This window comes from Nesoenas mayeri (genome assembly GCF_963082525.1).
Source record: "Nesoenas mayeri genome assembly, chromosome: 1".
Classification (NCBI taxonomy): Eukaryota; Metazoa; Chordata; class Aves; order Columbiformes; family Columbidae; genus Nesoenas; species Nesoenas mayeri.
Genome location: NC_137541.1, coordinates 212017384 through 212036107, shown reverse-complemented (window position 1 = coordinate 212036107; position 18724 = coordinate 212017384). Strand labels below are relative to the sequence as shown.

The window sequence follows — 18724 nt, the reverse complement described above, 5'->3', positions numbered from 1 at the left end:
GGATGGAGCCAGGATCTTCTCAGTGACAACCAATGGTAGGACAAGGGGCAATGGGTTCAAACTGGAACACAGGAGGTTCCACTTAAATATGAGGAGAAACGTGTTCGTGGTGAGGGTGGCAGAGCCTGGCCCAGGCTGCCCAGGGGGGTTGTGGAGTCTCCTTCTGTGCAGACATTCCAACCCACCTGGACACCTTCCTGTGTAACCTCATCTGGGTGTTCCTGCTCCATGGGGGGATTGCACTGGATGAGCTTTCCAGGTCCCTTCCAACCCCTCACATTCTGGGATTCTGTGTGTGATCTCTTGTTTTTTTATGGACACGTCTTCTGATCACCCCCGTTACCTTGCAGGTGTCCCTAGAACTCGCAGCTGACAACAAAGACTTCACCCGCACGGCTGCCAGGTCAGCGAGGGCTGCGCAGCCCGTCCCAGCTCACGCCGTAAGAAGCCCCCGCCTGGAATTCCAGGAGCCCACCAGGGAGAGCGTAAATACCGAAAATCCTCGCTGTTCAAAACATCACGACTATGAGGATTTACAGAAGGCAGGAGCCACCACCATCAACGTGATACAGCCACCGCAGACCGTCTCAACCTCTGCAGCCTGTAACCTGACAACACAATTCGCTGTTTCGCAAGACGACGGGTTATTACTGCATGTGCTGTTGATGGTGCCTGAGGGAAAGGATTTTGTTGTTGAAGACAATTCTTGTAACGTGTATTTAAACTGCAAACTCCTCAGTGCCGAGGAGGCAACGAGATCTTCCGTCGTATGGGGCACAACACAACCTGCCTTTAATTTTTCTCAGGTGGGTCATGTGTTTTCTGCCTAACACTGGTGGAAATGTGCTATTCTGCACTGACAAATATATTTCAAAGATAAGTTTCTTTTATATATGTAGGAACTTCTCTGCTGGACTCTCTCCAGTGTATATTTTCAGTATTGGCTGCATTGCCCAGTTTGAAATGCAGTTCCTTGAATCATCCAAATAATCGAGACTTTTGAAGCACAAAAGGAAAATATTCAGAAAAGTTGAGGTTAAAAGGGAAAAAATAATGACTTTTCCTTCCTTTCTTCCAATTTGGCAAGAAAACATCTTGTTGACGGCATCCTAATATGTAAACGTAGAATTTTTCGCTTTGTTCCATTGCTCAGTGTTCTTTTTCTTCTCAATGGATGTATCAGCACAGAAACATATGTTATTGTCCTAATATGGGCCAGAGCCTTTCCCTGGCAAACAGCAGAAGTTCAGGCATTTAATAAGATTATGATTTTGTGGGGTTTTTTTATGGACATTTTCCTTTGGAAACATCAGGATGCTCAAATGCATTTGCTTTACTTTTAACAATACCCAGTGATTTGTTCGACTCCTTAGTTTTCAGCTGCAAGGGTGAAATGTCGAACAACATCTGAAACAGTTGTCTGGAGTGATTTATCTGTTGTTCAGTAAACAAGCATTTAAAGTTAAAAAGCGATGTTTTTTAAGATAGCAAATGATCTTGTGTTAAAATGTATCTAAATTGCATGTATTTTCCTGGCTAGCTCTTTTCCAAGCCTACCAAGTTTTCCGAAACTCGTTAGGAAAATATGCATTTGTTTTTTTAATTTCTATATCTAAAGAGCTCAATTCTGTAAACTGGAATAGCGTAACGTTACCAGAATTCTCTACTTAGCAAATAGCTTCCAGTGTATTCCATGTAGTGATTCTTCATATTAAACTCTTTCAGGTGATGCCTTTTTCCTTGACTTCCAAACACCTGGAGCGCCTGAAGAACAACGTCATGGTTATTGAAGCGTGGAACAAGACGGGAAGCCCTGGTTGCGACAGGCTCTTGGGATTAGTGAAGCTCCCTCTGCATCAGTTTTACATCTCGTTTAAGTAAATCTCTTTATTCCATATTTATTATGTTGGGAAACATCCTCAGTGACGCTCGGAGAAAGAAGCCGCGGGTGGTGTCTGTGGTTTGCATGGAAAGGTTCATAATTATACTCGATAGCAAAGGGTGTTTTTGTCCTGCTGAACTCTGGCATTTTCCTACATGGAGCAGTATATGAGTAAGTTACGCTGTCCGCGTATGGAAATACGAGTAAACCATGAGAAATGAAGATACTGCATCAGGCTTGGAGCCAGGTTAACTTGTGAAAAAGTAAAATTATAAGAGATCAAAATGACCACACAGGAAATTTAAGCGTGTGTTTCCATTAGTGATTTTCCAAGCTTACGTCAGATTGAGTGATTTTTGTTCCTGATGACGCTCCCATTAGTTGGGACGCTGTGAGTTTGCACAGCACAGGATATCAAAAATGTCTCTAAATACTTCACATTTTAATTGTCTTACCCATTGGGTCTCTCAGGAGCTCTCTGCTGCTTTTGGTTCTGTGTTTTGGCTGCTTGTTCAATAAAATACCAGCTTAAACCAGTTTAAAGTAATGGATATTGTGGACAGAATTGATTCTAAATGCAAAGGATCGATTCCTGTTGTTTTGGTCAGACTAATGAGAGGTGGAAATCACATAGTGCTAGAACTGACTGGCCACTACTTGTTTAAATATTGGTGTGTTGTTTGTATAATTTTTGTGTCATTTGTGTAATTTTTTCAGTAATCCACTGTCGTTTACTTGTGTATATCTTTTGTGTTTAGAAGTTTTTACATTTCTTTGGGAGACTGTCCCTATTCCTCCTAATTTTTATTGCCCAAGTCCGTCCCCAAATGCCCATAACTGCTTCATAAAAACATAATATAGCTCCAGGGTATTAACAGGAGTCTTGTTCCAGTTTGCCACCTCACTAGTGCATCTTTAGGCTGGGTTTAGCTAAGGCCGTGTTAGTTTTTGGCAAGCTGGGCTTTCTCTTTGCTGAAAATAACCTTTCCCATGGATCTGTGCTTTGTGAAGCCTCACGTAATTAAGACTCAAGCTACATTTTGGAGGAGTGGAGATAACTTCATTTCTAACCACGTCAAAAATCCCATCTAAGCGAGCTCTGTGTGATCGTGTTCATATTCAGGTGGCTTGTTCTCATGCTGGAGCATTTTTGTCTTATTCTTTTCATCTTTTCTAGAGATCCGAAGATTTCCCACCTGCTTCTCCGAGCTCAATACCCGGTGGTCGCCGTGGACAACTACATGCCCGTCATAGACGTCTTCACTGGCAACACAAGCGGAAGCCTGAGGGTCATTCTGGCCATGGGCTCGGCTGATCAAATAGTGACACTGCAAAGGCTAAAAAGCGAAGAAGGAACGGTACCTCCCATCTCAAAACGCCCTTTGCACTCTCTGGACCCTCCTCCTACGAAAACCGCAATGGTAGTGCCTAGAAAATGCCCATTTTTGCTGTTAGGGACACGTGAAAAGGATTTTAGCAGCGGGTTCATTAACAGACCAGCGATCCTGAATCTCTTTGGATGCTGTAGCTTATTTTGTAATCAATGATCACGTTTTATGCAGAATTATATTGTTTGGACTCTTTTCTTACCAGCTTTCTCTCGGCAGTCTTGACACTATTGCCCTTTTTATCGCCCTGCATACCTACGGCTTCTATCTACGTGACAAGTGCGGTAAAAATAAATCAGATTCTAGGAAATCTTAATTCTCACAGCCTTATTCTGCACCATACAAGTTTGGTGTTGGATAAAAGGAACTTTCAGGCTTTATAGTGCTGTGGGTTTTGACTTTTGTGGAGAAGAAGAATAATTGCTTTTAGGTTTTCGATGTTTCTGTGAACTTCAGGAAGAAAATAGCAGAGAGTGGGTCCAAGTCCATCATCTTGGGCTTCTTAGAATCTCGTGTTCCTAATTATCTTTTACACGTTGGAACAGGCTGTGTGGTGGAATCACCGTCCCTGGAGGGGTTGAAAAGACACGGAGATGAGGTTTTTAGGGACGTGGTTTCATGGTGGACTTGGCCGTGTTGGTTTAACGGTTGGACTCGATGATCTTAAAGGTCTTTCCAACCAAAATGATTCAATGATTCTCTGCAGTTCCCTAAAAAGTCATCCTTTCCATGTGGATTTTCTTTGGTTTCTTAGCAGTTTGCCCAAGAAGGGGAAGAGCTGATGGAGCACGTGTTTGAGATCCAGGTGGAGAGCGTGAAAGGACTCACTCCCTTGCAGTCCACTGTCTGGGGAGAGGCCGACTGCTATGTCCAATATTATTTCCCGGTTCAAGAGCCTGGTTGTGATGTGTTGCAGGGAACCGAATTGCATGAGGATGGTAACGTTTTTTTGATAATCCATCCTTACTTAGAGCATTGCTTTAGTTAACTATTATTTAGTTATATTCGCTTTGCTTAAATAAGAGGGTTTGTATTTCTCTGAGCTTCCGCCGTGCAGCCAACACTTGTTTTTCTCAGAAAGTATGTATACAACTGTATTGGTAAATTAAAAACCTGCTTGACTGGGGCAAGTGGCAAAGTTTCCAGCAAAAAAAAATTAATAACATAGGACAAGGGCAAGTGTAGAGTGTTGCATCTGGGCAGGAACAGCCCCAGGTTCAGTGTAAGTTGGAGAATGACCTATTAGAGAGCAGTGTAGGGGAAAGGGACTTGGGGGTCCTGGGGACAGCAGGATGACCATGAGCCAGCACTGGGCCCTTGTGGCCAGGAAGGCCAATGATACCTGGGGTGGATGAGAAGGGGGTGATCAGTAGGTCAGAGAGGTTCTCCTGCCCCTCTGCTCTGCCCTGGGGAGACCACACCTGGAATCTTGTGTCCAGTTGTGGCCCCTCAGTTCCAGCAGGACAGGGAACTGCTGGAGAGAGTCCAGCGCAGCCACCAAGATGCTGCAGGGAGTGGAGCATCTCCCGTGTGAGGAAAGGCTGAGGGAGCTGGGGCTCTGGAGCTGGACAAGAGGACACTGCGGGGTGACCTCCTTCATGTTTACAGATATCTAAAGGGTGAGTGTCAGGAGGATGGAGCCAGGCTCTTCTCGGTGACAACCGATGATAGGTCAAGGGGCAATGGGTACAAACTGGAACACAGGAGGTTCCACTTAAATTTGAGAAGAAACTTCTTCCTGGTGAGGGTGGCAGAGCCTGGCCCAGGCTGCCCAGGGGGTTGTGGAGTCTCCTTCTGTGCAGACATTCCAACCTGCCTGGACACCTTCCTATGTAACCTCATCTGGGTGTTCCTGCTCCATGGGGGGATTGCACTGGATGAGCTTTCCAGGGCCCTTCCAACCCCTGACATTCTGGGATTCTGTGAAAAAAAGAAAGAGACCTAATTCTGAATCTCTTCACACGGTGTTTTTCTGTTAAAGATCCTGGAGGGCTTCACCAACTCATCCTGCAAAGGTGTGTGAACAAATTCGCAGGGAATATTAAGATTGTGTACAGTTAAATGCCAAGAGGGCTTTACATCCATAAGCTTTTCAAGGCGCTCATTTTCACGGATACAGTGAGAGAAGACTCACCTGGTTTAGATTATTAGGGTTATAAAGGAGTGTTTAAATTGCAATTGTAGAAAAGGACTTAGTGCTGACTTTGCTTTGTATCACTAATACGTATTTTCTCTGAAAAATAACAGTAGCTTTGTTCTATAGCAACTCCTGGGGACTTCGTCGGGTTCCAGCCACATTTTGCAGCAGTTTGTAAAAGATTTGTGAAGCGAAACACAGAAAATCAAGCTTTGTGGTGGGAGGATTTATTTGATTATTTTAACTTATTGTCCCTGGGTCCTGCCTCCTGAAAGGTTTACAAATAGAAAAAGCTTAAAACTCCCAAATCCAACCGTTTTTAACCAATTCTTCTTGATTTGCAGGCATCGGATTGAAGCCGTTTCGCACAGCGACCACGTTGTGTGTCCCTGATCCCGTCTTTAATGATGAGCATCATCATTCTTTGGTGGTTCCTGCTGACGTCCCAGTCCAGAGGCTCCTGGTCGGTGCATTTACGGCACCAGGAGGGGCTGGAGGAGGAATCCAGTTTGAAGTCTGGTGCAGGTACAGAATAACACCCTATTTTTTTGTAGATACCGCAGCAGTATAGATAGAAACACATCTGGGATTGACAAAACTCTACTTGCGGGATGGATATTAAATAATAAGTGAAAAAATAGTGAGCTTATCAACATTTGGTGATGAATATCTGCATTTCAGATTGCATTTAAGACAAGTGAGCCTTTTTCCCCCGCAAGGGTGCTAATGACTCTCTTTCTTCTTACAACTTCTCTAGAAAGCATGTGCTCTTAGTTTGCTTTCCTCCACTTCATTATCTAAAGTAGTGTTTAAATCCTTGGCACATCTAAATGTTACTTAACAGCACCCTGGCAGTATAATTTCCTTGTTTTGAGGGTTTTTATTTCCCCTTATACAAGTCACTGAGTATAAAAGAATATCCTAGAAAATATTTATAAGTTCAAATTGCGGTTTCTTTGGCAACTGAAACTAATTACTAGGAACAGAAAGCAGAGACCACGAGGACAGGTAGTTCTATAAAAGCATAATTATAGTACTTATGTGTTCATTCTGTAGTAAACAAACCAAGCTATTGAAGATCTATACGTTCACATGAGAATTAATACATACTGGCTGGGTTTACGTTCAGTTCTTAGTATCTGCAATTTCAAAAATGGGTTTTAATTCAGTGTCCTGAGGACACTTGGGCTTCAGTTTAATCTTGCCCTGACCACTCACTGGTAGTGGCTGGTAAATTGAGGCTGTTTTGGGTGAAAGGAGCGAATTACTGAGCCAGAAGTCTTTTAAGAATTCTGTAAACACCATCTTACCAGCTTTTGCAATATTTGAAATGGAAAAACTTACCAACAGATCCTTGTAATTAGGAAAATCAGATACTGCCAGATTCTAAGTCAACAAAATTCCTGCTATGATGCTCTCAGCATCTTGAATTACTCCTAGAAGCATGTGGGGAAAAAAGTAGAAGCCTATAAGTGTAATATTCCAAGATTTTGGGAGTACTATTTAGGCTCAAGACTCAAACAATCAATTAGTGTTCAGGATTTGTCCCAAAACAGGAAGGGAATCACTAATCTGTAGTGCTATGTCGCTGCTGCAAACCCAGTGGCTGCCATTCTCCTGGTTGTGCATTAAACACGATGCCAAAACTCACTTTAGGATGAGCCTGAAACCAAGCAGCATAGTAAGAAACACAAACTGGTATCACAAATCTGTTCTGCAAGTAGCGTTTTTAATTATTAATGGGAATAGAGAGGGAGGAATATTTGGTGCCAGATCCTTCTCTTGTGTTCCTTTGGGGTGCCAATTTTTAGTAGAGCTTCTGCTGGAGTTTAGTAGAGCTTCTGCTGGAGTTTAGTAAAGCTTCTGCTCGAGTTTAGTAGAGCTTCTGCTAGTTGACGTGCTAGGACTAGTGCAAAAATATGTTTGTAGGATCATCCATGTGAGCACTCACTGGGTTTATCCTTTAGCTGTGTTTGAAGACACACAAATTAAAGTTGACTTATGTATTGCTTGAGAGAAATAATGATCGCTTTTCAATAATCAAAACAACATGACTGATGCTGCTTCTTTGTGTCTCCCCAGGTATTATTACCCAAATGTCAGAGACCAGCTGGTGGCCAAGGGGACGCTGCCTCTGTCACGCCTGTGTGCCATGGTCACCATGCAGCAGCGTGAAGAAATCGGGATCCAGACTTTCAATCTTCCCTTGGTCCCCAGGGCTGATTCCCCAGAGGAATTTCATCTGCAATCTTCAGGTAAGGAAGGTTTGTGCATTTTCACTTGATGCGTAGAAATGAAAATCTATGTATTTGCTGCCAAGGGAAATAAAACCACATATTTGTGTTGGCAACTGATGTCATCCATTAATGTTTTTCCTCCCAAATTTCACTATCACCATGTCTAGTGAAGAATCAGGGGTTAAACATGAGCAACATCAAAGTCTTAGCAAGTTTTAAAAAACCCTCCCTGCGTATTTAACTGCTTAATCATGGAATTGGTTGGAATAGACCCTCAAGATCATTGAGTCCAACCATTCCCCCATCGCTGGCACTGCTCCATGTCCTGAGAACCTCATGTCCGTCTATCCAACCCTCCAGGGATGGTGACTCCAGCACTGCCCTGGGCAGCCTGTTCCAATGCCCCACAGCCCTTTGGGGAAGAAATTGTTCCCCGGATCCAACCTCAACCTCCCCTGGCGCAACTTAAGGCCACTGAGACGGCGCTTAGTTGCCAAATAAGCCACAGTCTGTAGTTTAAGCTCCCGTGCAAGGCAGGGAATGGGAGATTTAAAGAAGGGCCATTTATGATACGTGATACAAGCAGAGAAATATTTCTGTACTGCTGTGGTTCTTTCAAATAATACAAATATCATCTCTGGGAAGGCCACTGAGGAAATCTGAGGCAGATTCTTGGAAAACATAACCATAAAAAAACCACTTCAGTACACTTCAATTATTTTGTAATGAGTTAGTCGTGCGCAGCAGCAGAAAATCTGTCTCTTGGAAGATTTTGTCACTGTAAAAAAAGAGAAGTGTTGAAATGCCGCAGCAGGATGTTTTAAAACTATTACAATGAACACACACTCGAGGGCATGGTCGGGTTAAACAGCCGCTCCTCGTTTTAACAGGCTGTAAATTTCACAGAATCCCAGAATGTCAGGGGTTGGAAGGGCCCTGGAAAGCTCATCCAGTGCAATCCCCCCATGGAGCAGGAACACCCAGATGAGGTTACACAGGAAGGTGTCCAGGCGGGTTGGAATGTCTGCACAGAAGGAGACTCCACAACCTCCCTGGGCAGCCTGGGCCAGGCTCTGCCACCCTCACCAGGAACAAGTTGCTTCTCACATTTAAGTGGAACCTCCTGTGTTCCAGTTTGTACCCATTGCCCCTTGTCCTATCACTGGTTGTCACCGAGAAGAGCCTGGCTCCATCCTCCTGACACTCACCTTTTAGATATCTGTAAACATTAATGAGGTCACCCCTCAGTGTCCTCTTGTCCAGCTCCAGAGCCCCAGCTCCCTCAGCCTTTCCTCACACGGGAGATGCTCCACTCCCTGCAGCATCTTGGTGGCTGCGCTGGACTCTCTCCAGCAGTTCCCTGTCCTGCTGGAACTCAGGGGCCACAACTGGACACAAGATTCCAGGTGTGGTCTCCCCAGGGCAGAGCAGAGGGGCAGGAGAACCTCTCTGACCTACTGACCACCCCCTTCTAACCCACCCCAGGTCCCATTGGCCTTCCTGGCCACAAGGGCCCAGTGCTGGCTCATGGTCATCCTGCTGTCCACCAGGACCCATTTCCCATTAAGACCAGCCGATCTGTCTGCCAGGAGGTCGCGTGCAGGACGCGATCCTTAAAATTCCATTTTGCACCTCCTGTATCGGGCCGCAACTTCTAGCTGAAGTACAGAGCCTCGCACAGTCAACCTCAGTGGATTTCATATCTTTTTGTGTTAATACAGTAAGCTTTCTATTAAGATTTATAACCCAATACCGATTATATTGGACATAACTCTAAAAAGCTGAGTGTTACTTTCTTTCATTGAATACAGGTTTGCTTGATGTGAGTGTGAGATACCAACGATCCACGAAAGCAGCAGCAGGAAGAACCGCTCGAGCTGTTTCTCTTTCTGTGCAGATACACAGAGCAGCTGGTTTGCAAGCGGCAGCGAGGTAAAGCCTCATTCAAAAAGGGAGAATTTTCTCTTAAAATAGCTTTATCTGGAGGCAGCAGGGGGAGACATGGTTGTAACCGGCCAAGTTTCCATCCACAGAGACCGAGATTCAAACTGCGTTCTTATCAGAAGTCAAAACAACTTGATAAAGAACACCAGTGGTTATTTTTGTCCCATAAGCTGCAGTACGGTGTGGCAGCGTTTGTTCTGCAGAGGCTTGAGGCTGCAAGGGCACGTTTTGTCTACATTTCCACACTTCTCTACACCAAAGGCTGATATAAAAATCATCTGGTATAAAATGGTACCTATTTGGGTGCTGGATCTTGGTGTTAGTCATGCTATTTAAAAGCAAGCTGAGATTTTGTTTTAATTTAATTTCACTGTGGAAACTTAAGTAAACTTAACTGGAAAATGAAACACGTCCTTTTCACCAGAAGGCAGCTGCTCTAAGTGCAGCGGGTACCACCTGAATTTTGTTCCATTGTCTGATTTTCAAGAATTAAGAAAGAAGAGGCTTGAGGAGAGGGAGTAAATTCCAGTGTAGGTTGGGGAACGACCAATTAGAGAGCAGTGTAGGGGAAAGGGACCTGGGGGTCCTGGGGACAGCAGGGTGACCATGAGCCAGCACTGGGCCCTTATGGCCAGGAAGCCAGTGGGACCTGAGGTGGATGAGTGGATCAGCAGTGATCAGTAGATCAGTGTGGATCAATAGGTCAGAGAGGTTCTCCTGCCCCTCTGCTCTGCCCTGGGGAGACCACACCTGGAATCTTGTGTCCAGTTGTGGCCCCTGAGTTCCAGCAGGACAGGGAACTGCTGCAGAGAGTCCAGCGCAGCCACCAAGATGCTGAAGGGAGTGGAGCATCTCCCGTGTGAGGAAAGGCTGAGGGAGCTGGGGCTCTGGAGCTGGACAAGAGGACACTGAGGGGGGACTCATTCATGGGGATCAATATGGAAAGGGTGAGTGTCAGGAGGATGGAGCCAGGCTCTTCTCGGTGACAACCAATGATAGAACAAGGGCTAATGGGTTCAAACTGGAACACAAGAGGTTCCACTTAAATTTGAGAAGAAACTTCTCAGTCAGGGTAACAGAACACTGGCCCAGGCTGCCCAGGGAGGTTGTGGAGTCTCCTTCTGTGCAGACATTCCAACCCGCCTGGACACCTTCCTGTGTAACCTCATCTGGGTGTTCCTGCTCCATGGGGGGATTGCACTGGATGAGCTTTCCAGGTCCCTTCAATCCCTGACATTCTGAGATTCTGTGATTGCTCCCGTCACCATCCCTGGAGGGTTGAACAGGCGGAGATGAGGTTCTCAGGGACATGGGTCAGTGCCAAGGGTGGGTTAGTGGTTGGACTCGATGATCTTAAAGTGTTTTTCCAACCAAAATAATTCTGTTTTTCTAGAGCAGCACTCACTGACCCTTTCTCAGGGTTGCTGAGCTGCTGATCTGGCTTAATTCAAGTAGATTCTGCAAGGTGAGGATTATTATTATGTGGTGCTTGAAGAAGATAACAAAGTGGAATGACCTCAGACTCTTCAGGTGTACAACCTGTAAAATGCTTGGGTCTCTTGCTTGCAAATAATTCCATCTGCTCTTTTCACCTCCTTTTTCTCATCTGTACTAGTCTGTCAAAATCTTTTGGCTTGGCTTTTTGCTTTCTTCTGGAGCAGGTTAAATCTGGGAAGTTTTCCTACAGCTCCTTCTACAGGGTGGGATATTTTTCAAGGTGTTGCATAGTCTCTCAAGCACTTTGGTCTCAATTCCTTCCAATGAGAAAAAGTGATGGACCTTGTGATAGTTCCTCTCACTATTTCATATTCCTAGTTCAGATGTGAAGAATAATCTGTAGGCTGAACCCACATCAGTTTTATCTTCCAATATTCATGGTTTTGCCTCATCTTTTCACCATGAAGACTTGAAACCTTTGCTTGAATTGCGTCAATTCCTTGTATGTTATATTAATTCTCTTTCTTGTTTCCTTTTTAAAGAGCAGTGGCACAAAAGAACCCTTCGGTCCAGTACTACGCAGGTGTGGGAGTCAATGCTTACGTCTCCGTGCACCTCTCCTTCCTGCCCGAGACGCAGAGACGCAGCACACGAGCTGTAGCTCAGACCTTCTGCCCGGAGTTCGAGCATCACGTCGAGTTTCTTTGTAACCTCATCGTTCAGAGAAGCAGCGGAGAAGCCTCTTGTCTGGGAGAACTTTTGCAATCGGCCAATATCGTCTTCTCAATTTACCATCAGAGCACCAAGTCAGGTGAGGACAAATTATTCTGCTGGCTCAATGTTGTTACAGAATAGTTCAGTCCTCTTAATTCTCAATTTAGAAGATTATTCTCTGCAGCTGCTAATAGATGTAATTACCTAAACTGTCTTCAGAGAAGCTTTTGGGAGCTACTGTTCCCCTTGTGCAAAGAGTGGAGGTTTCTGTGATACCAGGTGATTAAGATCACCTTTAAAATGAAAAGATAATGCAATTAACATAATGCTGGAGCACCCTGCCTTTGTGAGTGCTTAATTACCTCGGCCTCATGAACGAGGTAATGGGGGTTCAGAGAAATGAGAGCTTAACATCCCCCAGTGATCTTATGACAGGCAGGATTCATTTACAACATAACATGTTGGAGAATTATTTTAGGAATAAAAAAGACAGAGTTTGTTTGGTTTTCTTACTCCTGAGGGAGAAAAGTTGCTAATGGTGTTTGTTGGGGTAACAGACCACTCGCTCCCCACTCATTATTCAATACTTGTCTATGGAAATATTCCCTGAAAGTTTCTCCTCATTGTGTGGTGGTGGATAAAGTAATGAATGTGTACTATCAATGCCTCCAGACAGGTTTTGTTCACACCCTTGTTTCTCTTGAATCTTCATCTTGTCCATACTGGGCCACTTGCTTTAATTTTTGTCCTTTTTTTAATGGGTTAAAAGTGTTTTTGTCACGACAGCCAAGCTATTTGCTGTTGAGGCAACACAGCTTGCTTTCAAAGGAGATACACTCTGCATCACTTGGAAATCTTAATTCCAGTTGGGTGTATTTGCAAATTGATTTATTTTCCAGCCATAGAGACGCTGGCAGCTCGGACATCAAGAGATTATCTTCTCGGGACAGTTACCGTTCCAACCAGAGACCTGCTGAGAAGAAGATCAGGTAATTACAGCAGCGTTGCGTTGCTGACATTTGGGTAAATGCTATAATAATTGCCAAAAACAATTTGCATTCCCATTTTGGGGGGTTTTATTTTTTAAATCCAAGTTCTCTGAGACATTGCACAAACGATCATTAAAAATTCTGTGTTAGAAAACTCATATTAGAGTTGATATATGAATGTCAGTTTTCAGGGTGTCAAGTGTATAGTAACTGAATATATATTCACCTCCTAAATATTTCATTCAGTGCCATTTATTTTCTACTTTAGTAGAGTAACAGCGTTCAGTTTTTGCTTTTGAGACCTCAAAGCTGCAAACGAAGGCTTAGATAGGTCAGAAAGCAAATGAATTAACCTTTGTTTTAATTAAATGTAAAATATCCAGTGTTAGCTTGTGATGATACTGTCTCACGATTAAAACACTTGCATTATCTTCTTGGTTATTTCTGCTTTAATCTCAGTCTAATGATCTTTTTCTCCACCATGAAGCTTTGGGTTTATTTTTAATGGCAAGAGAGGAAGAAAAACAACAAAAAAAGAGCCTAATTTTGTAATTGGAGACTCACAGGATATAATTTTGGTATGAAATGCGTGTCATTAATGAAATAGAAAGTAAAATGCCTTTTGGATCAGAACTACCACCAAGGTGTTCTGAGGTCTAACGATTTGCTGCTTTTCGGGTTAGAAATGATTGGACAAATTCCCATCTTTCGCAAGAAATAACCACTTCAAGCACCGGTCCTTGATTAATGACCAGAGAGCGGAAAACTCTTTACAGATGTTTTTAAAAGGTTGGCTAAGTCTAATTATGATTTTATTTCTCCTGAAGGTATTACAGGCTGGTACCCGGTGATCCTGTCTGAAGATTTAACGCCCTCGCACTGCACCAATGTCACACAGGCCGTTGTGGGGGGGCTGGAACTTTCTGTCACCTTTGCTCATCAGGACGACAGAGAACGCGTTTTGGAGGCCGCGAAGCTTTTAGAATGGAGCAGCGAGGACCGTGAAGACAGCGCGGATGACAGCGAGGAATGGGAGCAGAGCGACAGCCCAGCCACTGTCACCATCTCAACGCCAAGAGTCTGGCTGCCAGTTCACTGTGTCCTGCTCGCGGGCCAGACACACCTGAATAAAAACACTTATTGCTACCTCAGGTACAAGCTGTATAATCAAGAAGCCACGTGGACTTTGCTCAGGAGGCCAAAACTGAGTGAGGACGCCAAGAATGTCACGGTGAGCTTTAAGACACTGAACAGAGTGATGCTCAGAAGGAGCCAGGGGCTGCTGTGGTTCTTCAGGGAGGAGAAATTAGAAATCCAGGTGTGGTGGGCTTACGGAAAAGAAAATGATGTGGAAAGACCGCTCGATACAGATCGTCTGATTGGATCTGCCTACGTTGACCTGGCGGCGTTAGCAGAGAGCTCAAGGACAACACTTAGTGTGAGTGGTAAGTTCCTAAAAATAATCACCGTGTTTCATTCCTCTTCATTAATCTTTTTTAATTTGGTTACTTCTCGAGTCACTCCAAGCAAAATATTTACAGCTTTTTTTTGTCCTGTATGCAACACACACTCAACTCCTTCTTGCACTGAAGATAAACAAGATTAAAATGCTTGCGGCTCAGAATTGAAACCTTAGCAAGTTTAAATGGGTGAAAAATTGGCGGTAATGATCAGTAATAGGGAGAGCAATTAGCCTACGTGGATTGAGGGGGAATGGTTCTTCAGAATTACTCAGAGTGAGAAGCAGCAAGAGTAAGGTCTCTCAAGGACGTTGAGCGTGAAGGACTGAGCGCTAAGGTCGTGGAAACTTCTGCTTTATTCGATTACTTGGGCTTCTGTCATCTACATAGAATCATTTTGTTTGGAAAATACGCTGAAGATCATCAAGTCCAACCGTTCCCACACCCCCAGCACTGCCCCATGTCCTGAGAACCTCATGTCTGTCTGTCCAACCCTCCAGGGATGGTGACTCCAGCACTGCCCTGGGCAGCCTGTTCCAATGCCCCACAGCCCTTTGGGGAAGAAATTGTTCCCCACATCCAACCTCAACCTCCCCTGGCGCAACTTGAGGCCGTTTCCTCTGCTCCTGGCGCTTGTTCCTGGGGAGCAGAGCCCGACCCCCCTGGCTCCAAGCTCCTTTCAGGCAGGTCAGAGATCAGAAGGTCTCCCCTCAGCTCCTGTTCTCCAGCTGAACCCCCCAGGTCCCTCAGCCGCTCCCATCACACTTGTGCTCCAGCCCCTCACCAGCTCCGTTCCCTTCTCTCCACTCGCTCCAGCACCTCAAGGCCTTTCTTGGCGTGAGGGACCCAAAACTACCCCCAGAATTTGAGATGTGGAATGGAATCCATCAGCCAGCAGCTTGCAGGGAGATTTGTGACAGGTCATTGGCTCTTCTTTTGAGGAACAAGAGTTAAACCACATTTTTATGCTGTGAATATGTTGTGTTCTCCTTACATGTAGATAAAATTATTCAGAGACGCTTATTGCCAGGACTCAGGAAGTTGGCATGCTTTAAAATCATAATCTGAGCTGCCAGTGGGAAAGTGAATGTGCACCCAATTTGGGGGATTTATCACTTGTTTTTAACCTTTATAAGTTGATACTTCTACCGGTACGCTGAGTGATACCTTACATAGAAATGACATTGAAAATTAAAACGCATTCTGCCGGTCTGATGTGAGATCTTTACCCTAATGAACTGTACCAGCTGTTTGCCAAAATCAGAGTTTTTCTTTGGCTTGTCGAGCTGTTTTTTGGTGAACTCTCTTGCAGGGGTTTATCCGCTGTTCAGATGCAACGCTGCTGACCTCGCAGGAGCGGCCGTGCGGGTTCACATCGTCCTGTCTTCCACTTCTGCCGCTCCACCCAGCAGAATTCCCTGTGCTGAGGAATACAGCAACACCGAAGAGGAAAGCACAGAGAAATCCCCTGAGCCGAGCCTGAAAATCCCTGAAAATCCCACTCAAAAACTGGATATCGTGAGTCCAGAAATCACCGGTGACAAACCACAAGAAGATGACGTGATATTTCTGGAAAACACAGTTGCTGTCAATATCCTTGTGGAAAGAGCAATGCATCTGAGTTTAAAAGGTACCCCCACACCCCTATTTTTTCATTCTTTTTTTTTCTTTATGTTATTTTCTGCGATCTATCCGTAACAGCTGCTGCATGGAGCAATTTAAAAACCAACCTTTAAACTTACTCCAGCACAGCGAATGGATGCGATGACTTTTGTACCGTTGCAACCCCGAGAGCATCATGTCGTTGTGTAAGCACAGGAGCTTAAACCACTCAGCCTATCGCTGTTAATTAACTCCAAAATAGAAATAATGTTCACTCTTAGAGATGACGGCTGAATTCTGAAGTTAAGCATTATCTGAATAACGCAACCCCAGGATGCTCGTGTCTCAAAAGACTCTTGCAAATTAGCATTTTTAGCGTATAATCCGGTTGTAAAGCCGGTTTATTTGTGTTATCTGGGGCCCGCCAGCCGCAGTGGTGAGGAAGGGCAGCATAAGGACAGAGTAATCTGAGCTCACCCAGGCCTGACACAGCATTTCCCACCCTGCAGAGCCACCAAAATTACAGTTTGCTGCCTAATCACTATGCTGGGGGTCACCAAAGAATTGCCCTTTGCTTCTAAATTCACTTTAACGTACAAAAACATTCCTTCCTAGCAGGCACCGTTTGGTTCTTGCTGTGCAGCAATGGAACCCGCTTGGTAAATTTGCAGGTTTTTGGAGCCTTTTGGGTTTTCCTTCAAGTTGCAGTCTGGAAATTAATCTGTTCAAAGTGATGACCGTGAGCAGGATGAGCATGAGCCAGCACTGGGCCCTTGTGGCCAGGAAGGCCAATGGTACCTGGGGGTGGATTAGAAGGGGGTGGTTAGTAGGTCAAGCAGGTTCTCCTTCCCATCTACTCTGCCCTGGGGAGACCACACCTGGAATATTGTGTCCAGGTATTTTGCTGGACACCTTCCTGTGTAACCTCATCTGGGTGTTCCTGCTCCATGGGGGGACTGCACTGGATGAGCTTTCCAGGTCCCTTCCAACCCCTGACACTCTGGGATTCTGTGAATGAAGCTCTTTAAAAACACATCAGGTGCTCTGCCCTTCACCTCGGCCACCTCTTTGTTAATTCTCTCTTTTAAATTGCCCAACTGCCTTCCAATTTATTTTTTTTAATGTTTAATAACATCTGGGTTTAATTCTGTATAATTTTAGGGAGTCCTTTGACGGACCGTGAAGTCACAGCCCCCAGTAGCTGCGTCTCGTTCGCCGTCGCTGGCGCAGACGCTCCAATAACCACTTCGATAGTAGAAAATACAGACTCACCCGTCTGGGACTTTCAACAACAAGCAAGGTAAGCGACGTGGTGAATTCATCTAGACACGCTTTGGATCTGAAAAATACCCAATATCAAGTTTGGGGAGGTGCTTTTCTACTTAGAAGGTGTGTACTCTCGGCTAAAAATGCTTTATTTCCATCTTTTACAATCGCCGCGTCCTCATATTGGGTGAAAAGTTGTTTAAGAAGACTTGGTCTTCAAGCAAACATGATCTATGCTGAACCTTGGCTGTGTTTATTCTGGCTTAAAACCTTGGTGCGTCGCTCTATTTCCACTCATTTTTAGTTTCCCCGTCGAGCCGAAGGAACTGCTGCTTTTTAAATGACTCTTGGCAAGGCCTTGATCCAGTTTATTGGCATTTTCTGTGTATTTTGCTGTGGTTTATACTTAGAAATGATGCCCTGAGCTCTAAGTTTGGATTCACCTCTTGAAATTCGGTTTACAGGCACCTCCAAACAATCACTTCGCCTGTGTTAGAGCCCAAATTTAGGACAAAATCCCCTAAGGATGCCTATTTCTGACAAAATTCTGTAGCGCCGTAGCTCAGGTTTAGATATTTAAATTAAATTCAATTAGAGCAGATGAATCGATGGCTCCAAGGAGCCTCAGCAGATCAAGTCCCACGTGGTAATATTCAGCAATAAAGCCATTTTTGCAATCTTTTGGCTTCTCTAGTCTTTCTAGACCAGATTTTAAATTCATTCCAAAGCAGCAGCCAAAAGTCTTTTCTAAATATATTCTGCGGGATTTTCTGCCAGACGGCCCAGTTGGCTTTTTGCCTTTCAAGGATTGATAATCTGAAGATTAAACCATTAAAAGACTCTGGTAGCTGAAGTTTGAAAGTTTTATTTCAGAGACTGTGCTCGGAGTAGAAATAAATAACTTACGCTTTTTCTATGGATAACCAACATTTAATCCAATTCCTTGATTGTATTCTTTAAACACGTGTTCATTAGAGCATAAGCAAAACAGCGCTGGGTGCGCAGGGGATTCGCTCCGCCCAACACGCACACCTTTTAACAATAAGAAGTGTGCTTAAATACAGTAAGGTGTTACATATTCATAATGACCCCAGGAACACCTCTACATATTCATAACCTTTCCCCGCTTCTTATTAAAATGAGTCTCAGATACTCATTTCCATAGTCTCCTCCTTGACCCTCCCGTGTTGCGCCTGCGCAGTGTCACTTGGTGGTTTTGAGGAGGGGTCTTTGGGGGTCTTTGGATGAAGCTCCTTCAGCTTCGTCACAGTGACCTTTGTACCTTTGGCTCATTACGATGAACTGGCTGGAACCCAAGCTGCAAAGTTGACCGAAATCAGACATGCGCCCCCTTTTTGGTGTCAATCTTGGCTATCTTGTCTCCTCAAGGTTACAGCTGGTGCTGTAAAACTTCTTATCTCAGCATTCCAGGAGGTTCTGGGTGTTTTTCTTAACACAATTGGTTACATACAGCTCTAAACTAGATATTATGTGGCTTAAAGTGTTAGTTCGTTAGTAGGTCCTTATTATGTGGCTGGTTAACACTTAAATTGTTAGTTCCCTCTACCAGTATAACTTCATAAACAAGTTTCATAACTTTTTACATAGAACTTAACCACCTTTTCCTTTTCCAGGTTCAGAGCCTGTGCCTCATTTGGTTATATCTGT

The 18724-nt window shown here is 44.4% G+C and overlaps 1 protein-coding gene across 6 annotated transcripts in view; it reads left to right on the top strand.

Moving 5' to 3' along the window:
• The window catches only part of LOC308041879 (putative mitochondrial transporter UCP3), a 54550-nt gene that overhangs the window by 14250 nt on the left and 21576 nt on the right, over window positions 1–18724 (top strand). For 5 of the 6 annotated variants that reach the window (XM_080346844.1, XM_080346843.1, XM_080346847.1 and 2 more), the window contains exons 14-25: window positions 351–806; window positions 1726–1877; window positions 3060–3303; window positions 4025–4208; window positions 5752–5932; window positions 7490–7662; window positions 9456–9576; window positions 11568–11836; window positions 12639–12728; window positions 13556–14173; window positions 15501–15818; window positions 16952–17090. In XM_080346844.1, the coding sequence (XP_080202970.1) occupies window positions 351–806; window positions 1726–1877; window positions 3060–3303; window positions 4025–4208; window positions 5752–5932; window positions 7490–7662; window positions 9456–9576; window positions 11568–11836; window positions 12639–12728; window positions 13556–14173; window positions 15501–15818; window positions 16952–17090 (2945 nt within the window). The remainder of the gene's footprint in view (window positions 1–350; window positions 807–1725; window positions 1878–3059; window positions 3304–4024; window positions 4209–5751; window positions 5933–7489; window positions 7663–9455; window positions 9577–11567; window positions 11837–12638; window positions 12729–13555; window positions 14174–15500; window positions 15819–16951; window positions 17091–18724) is intronic. The other variant, XM_080346845.1, reaches the window with a different exon arrangement.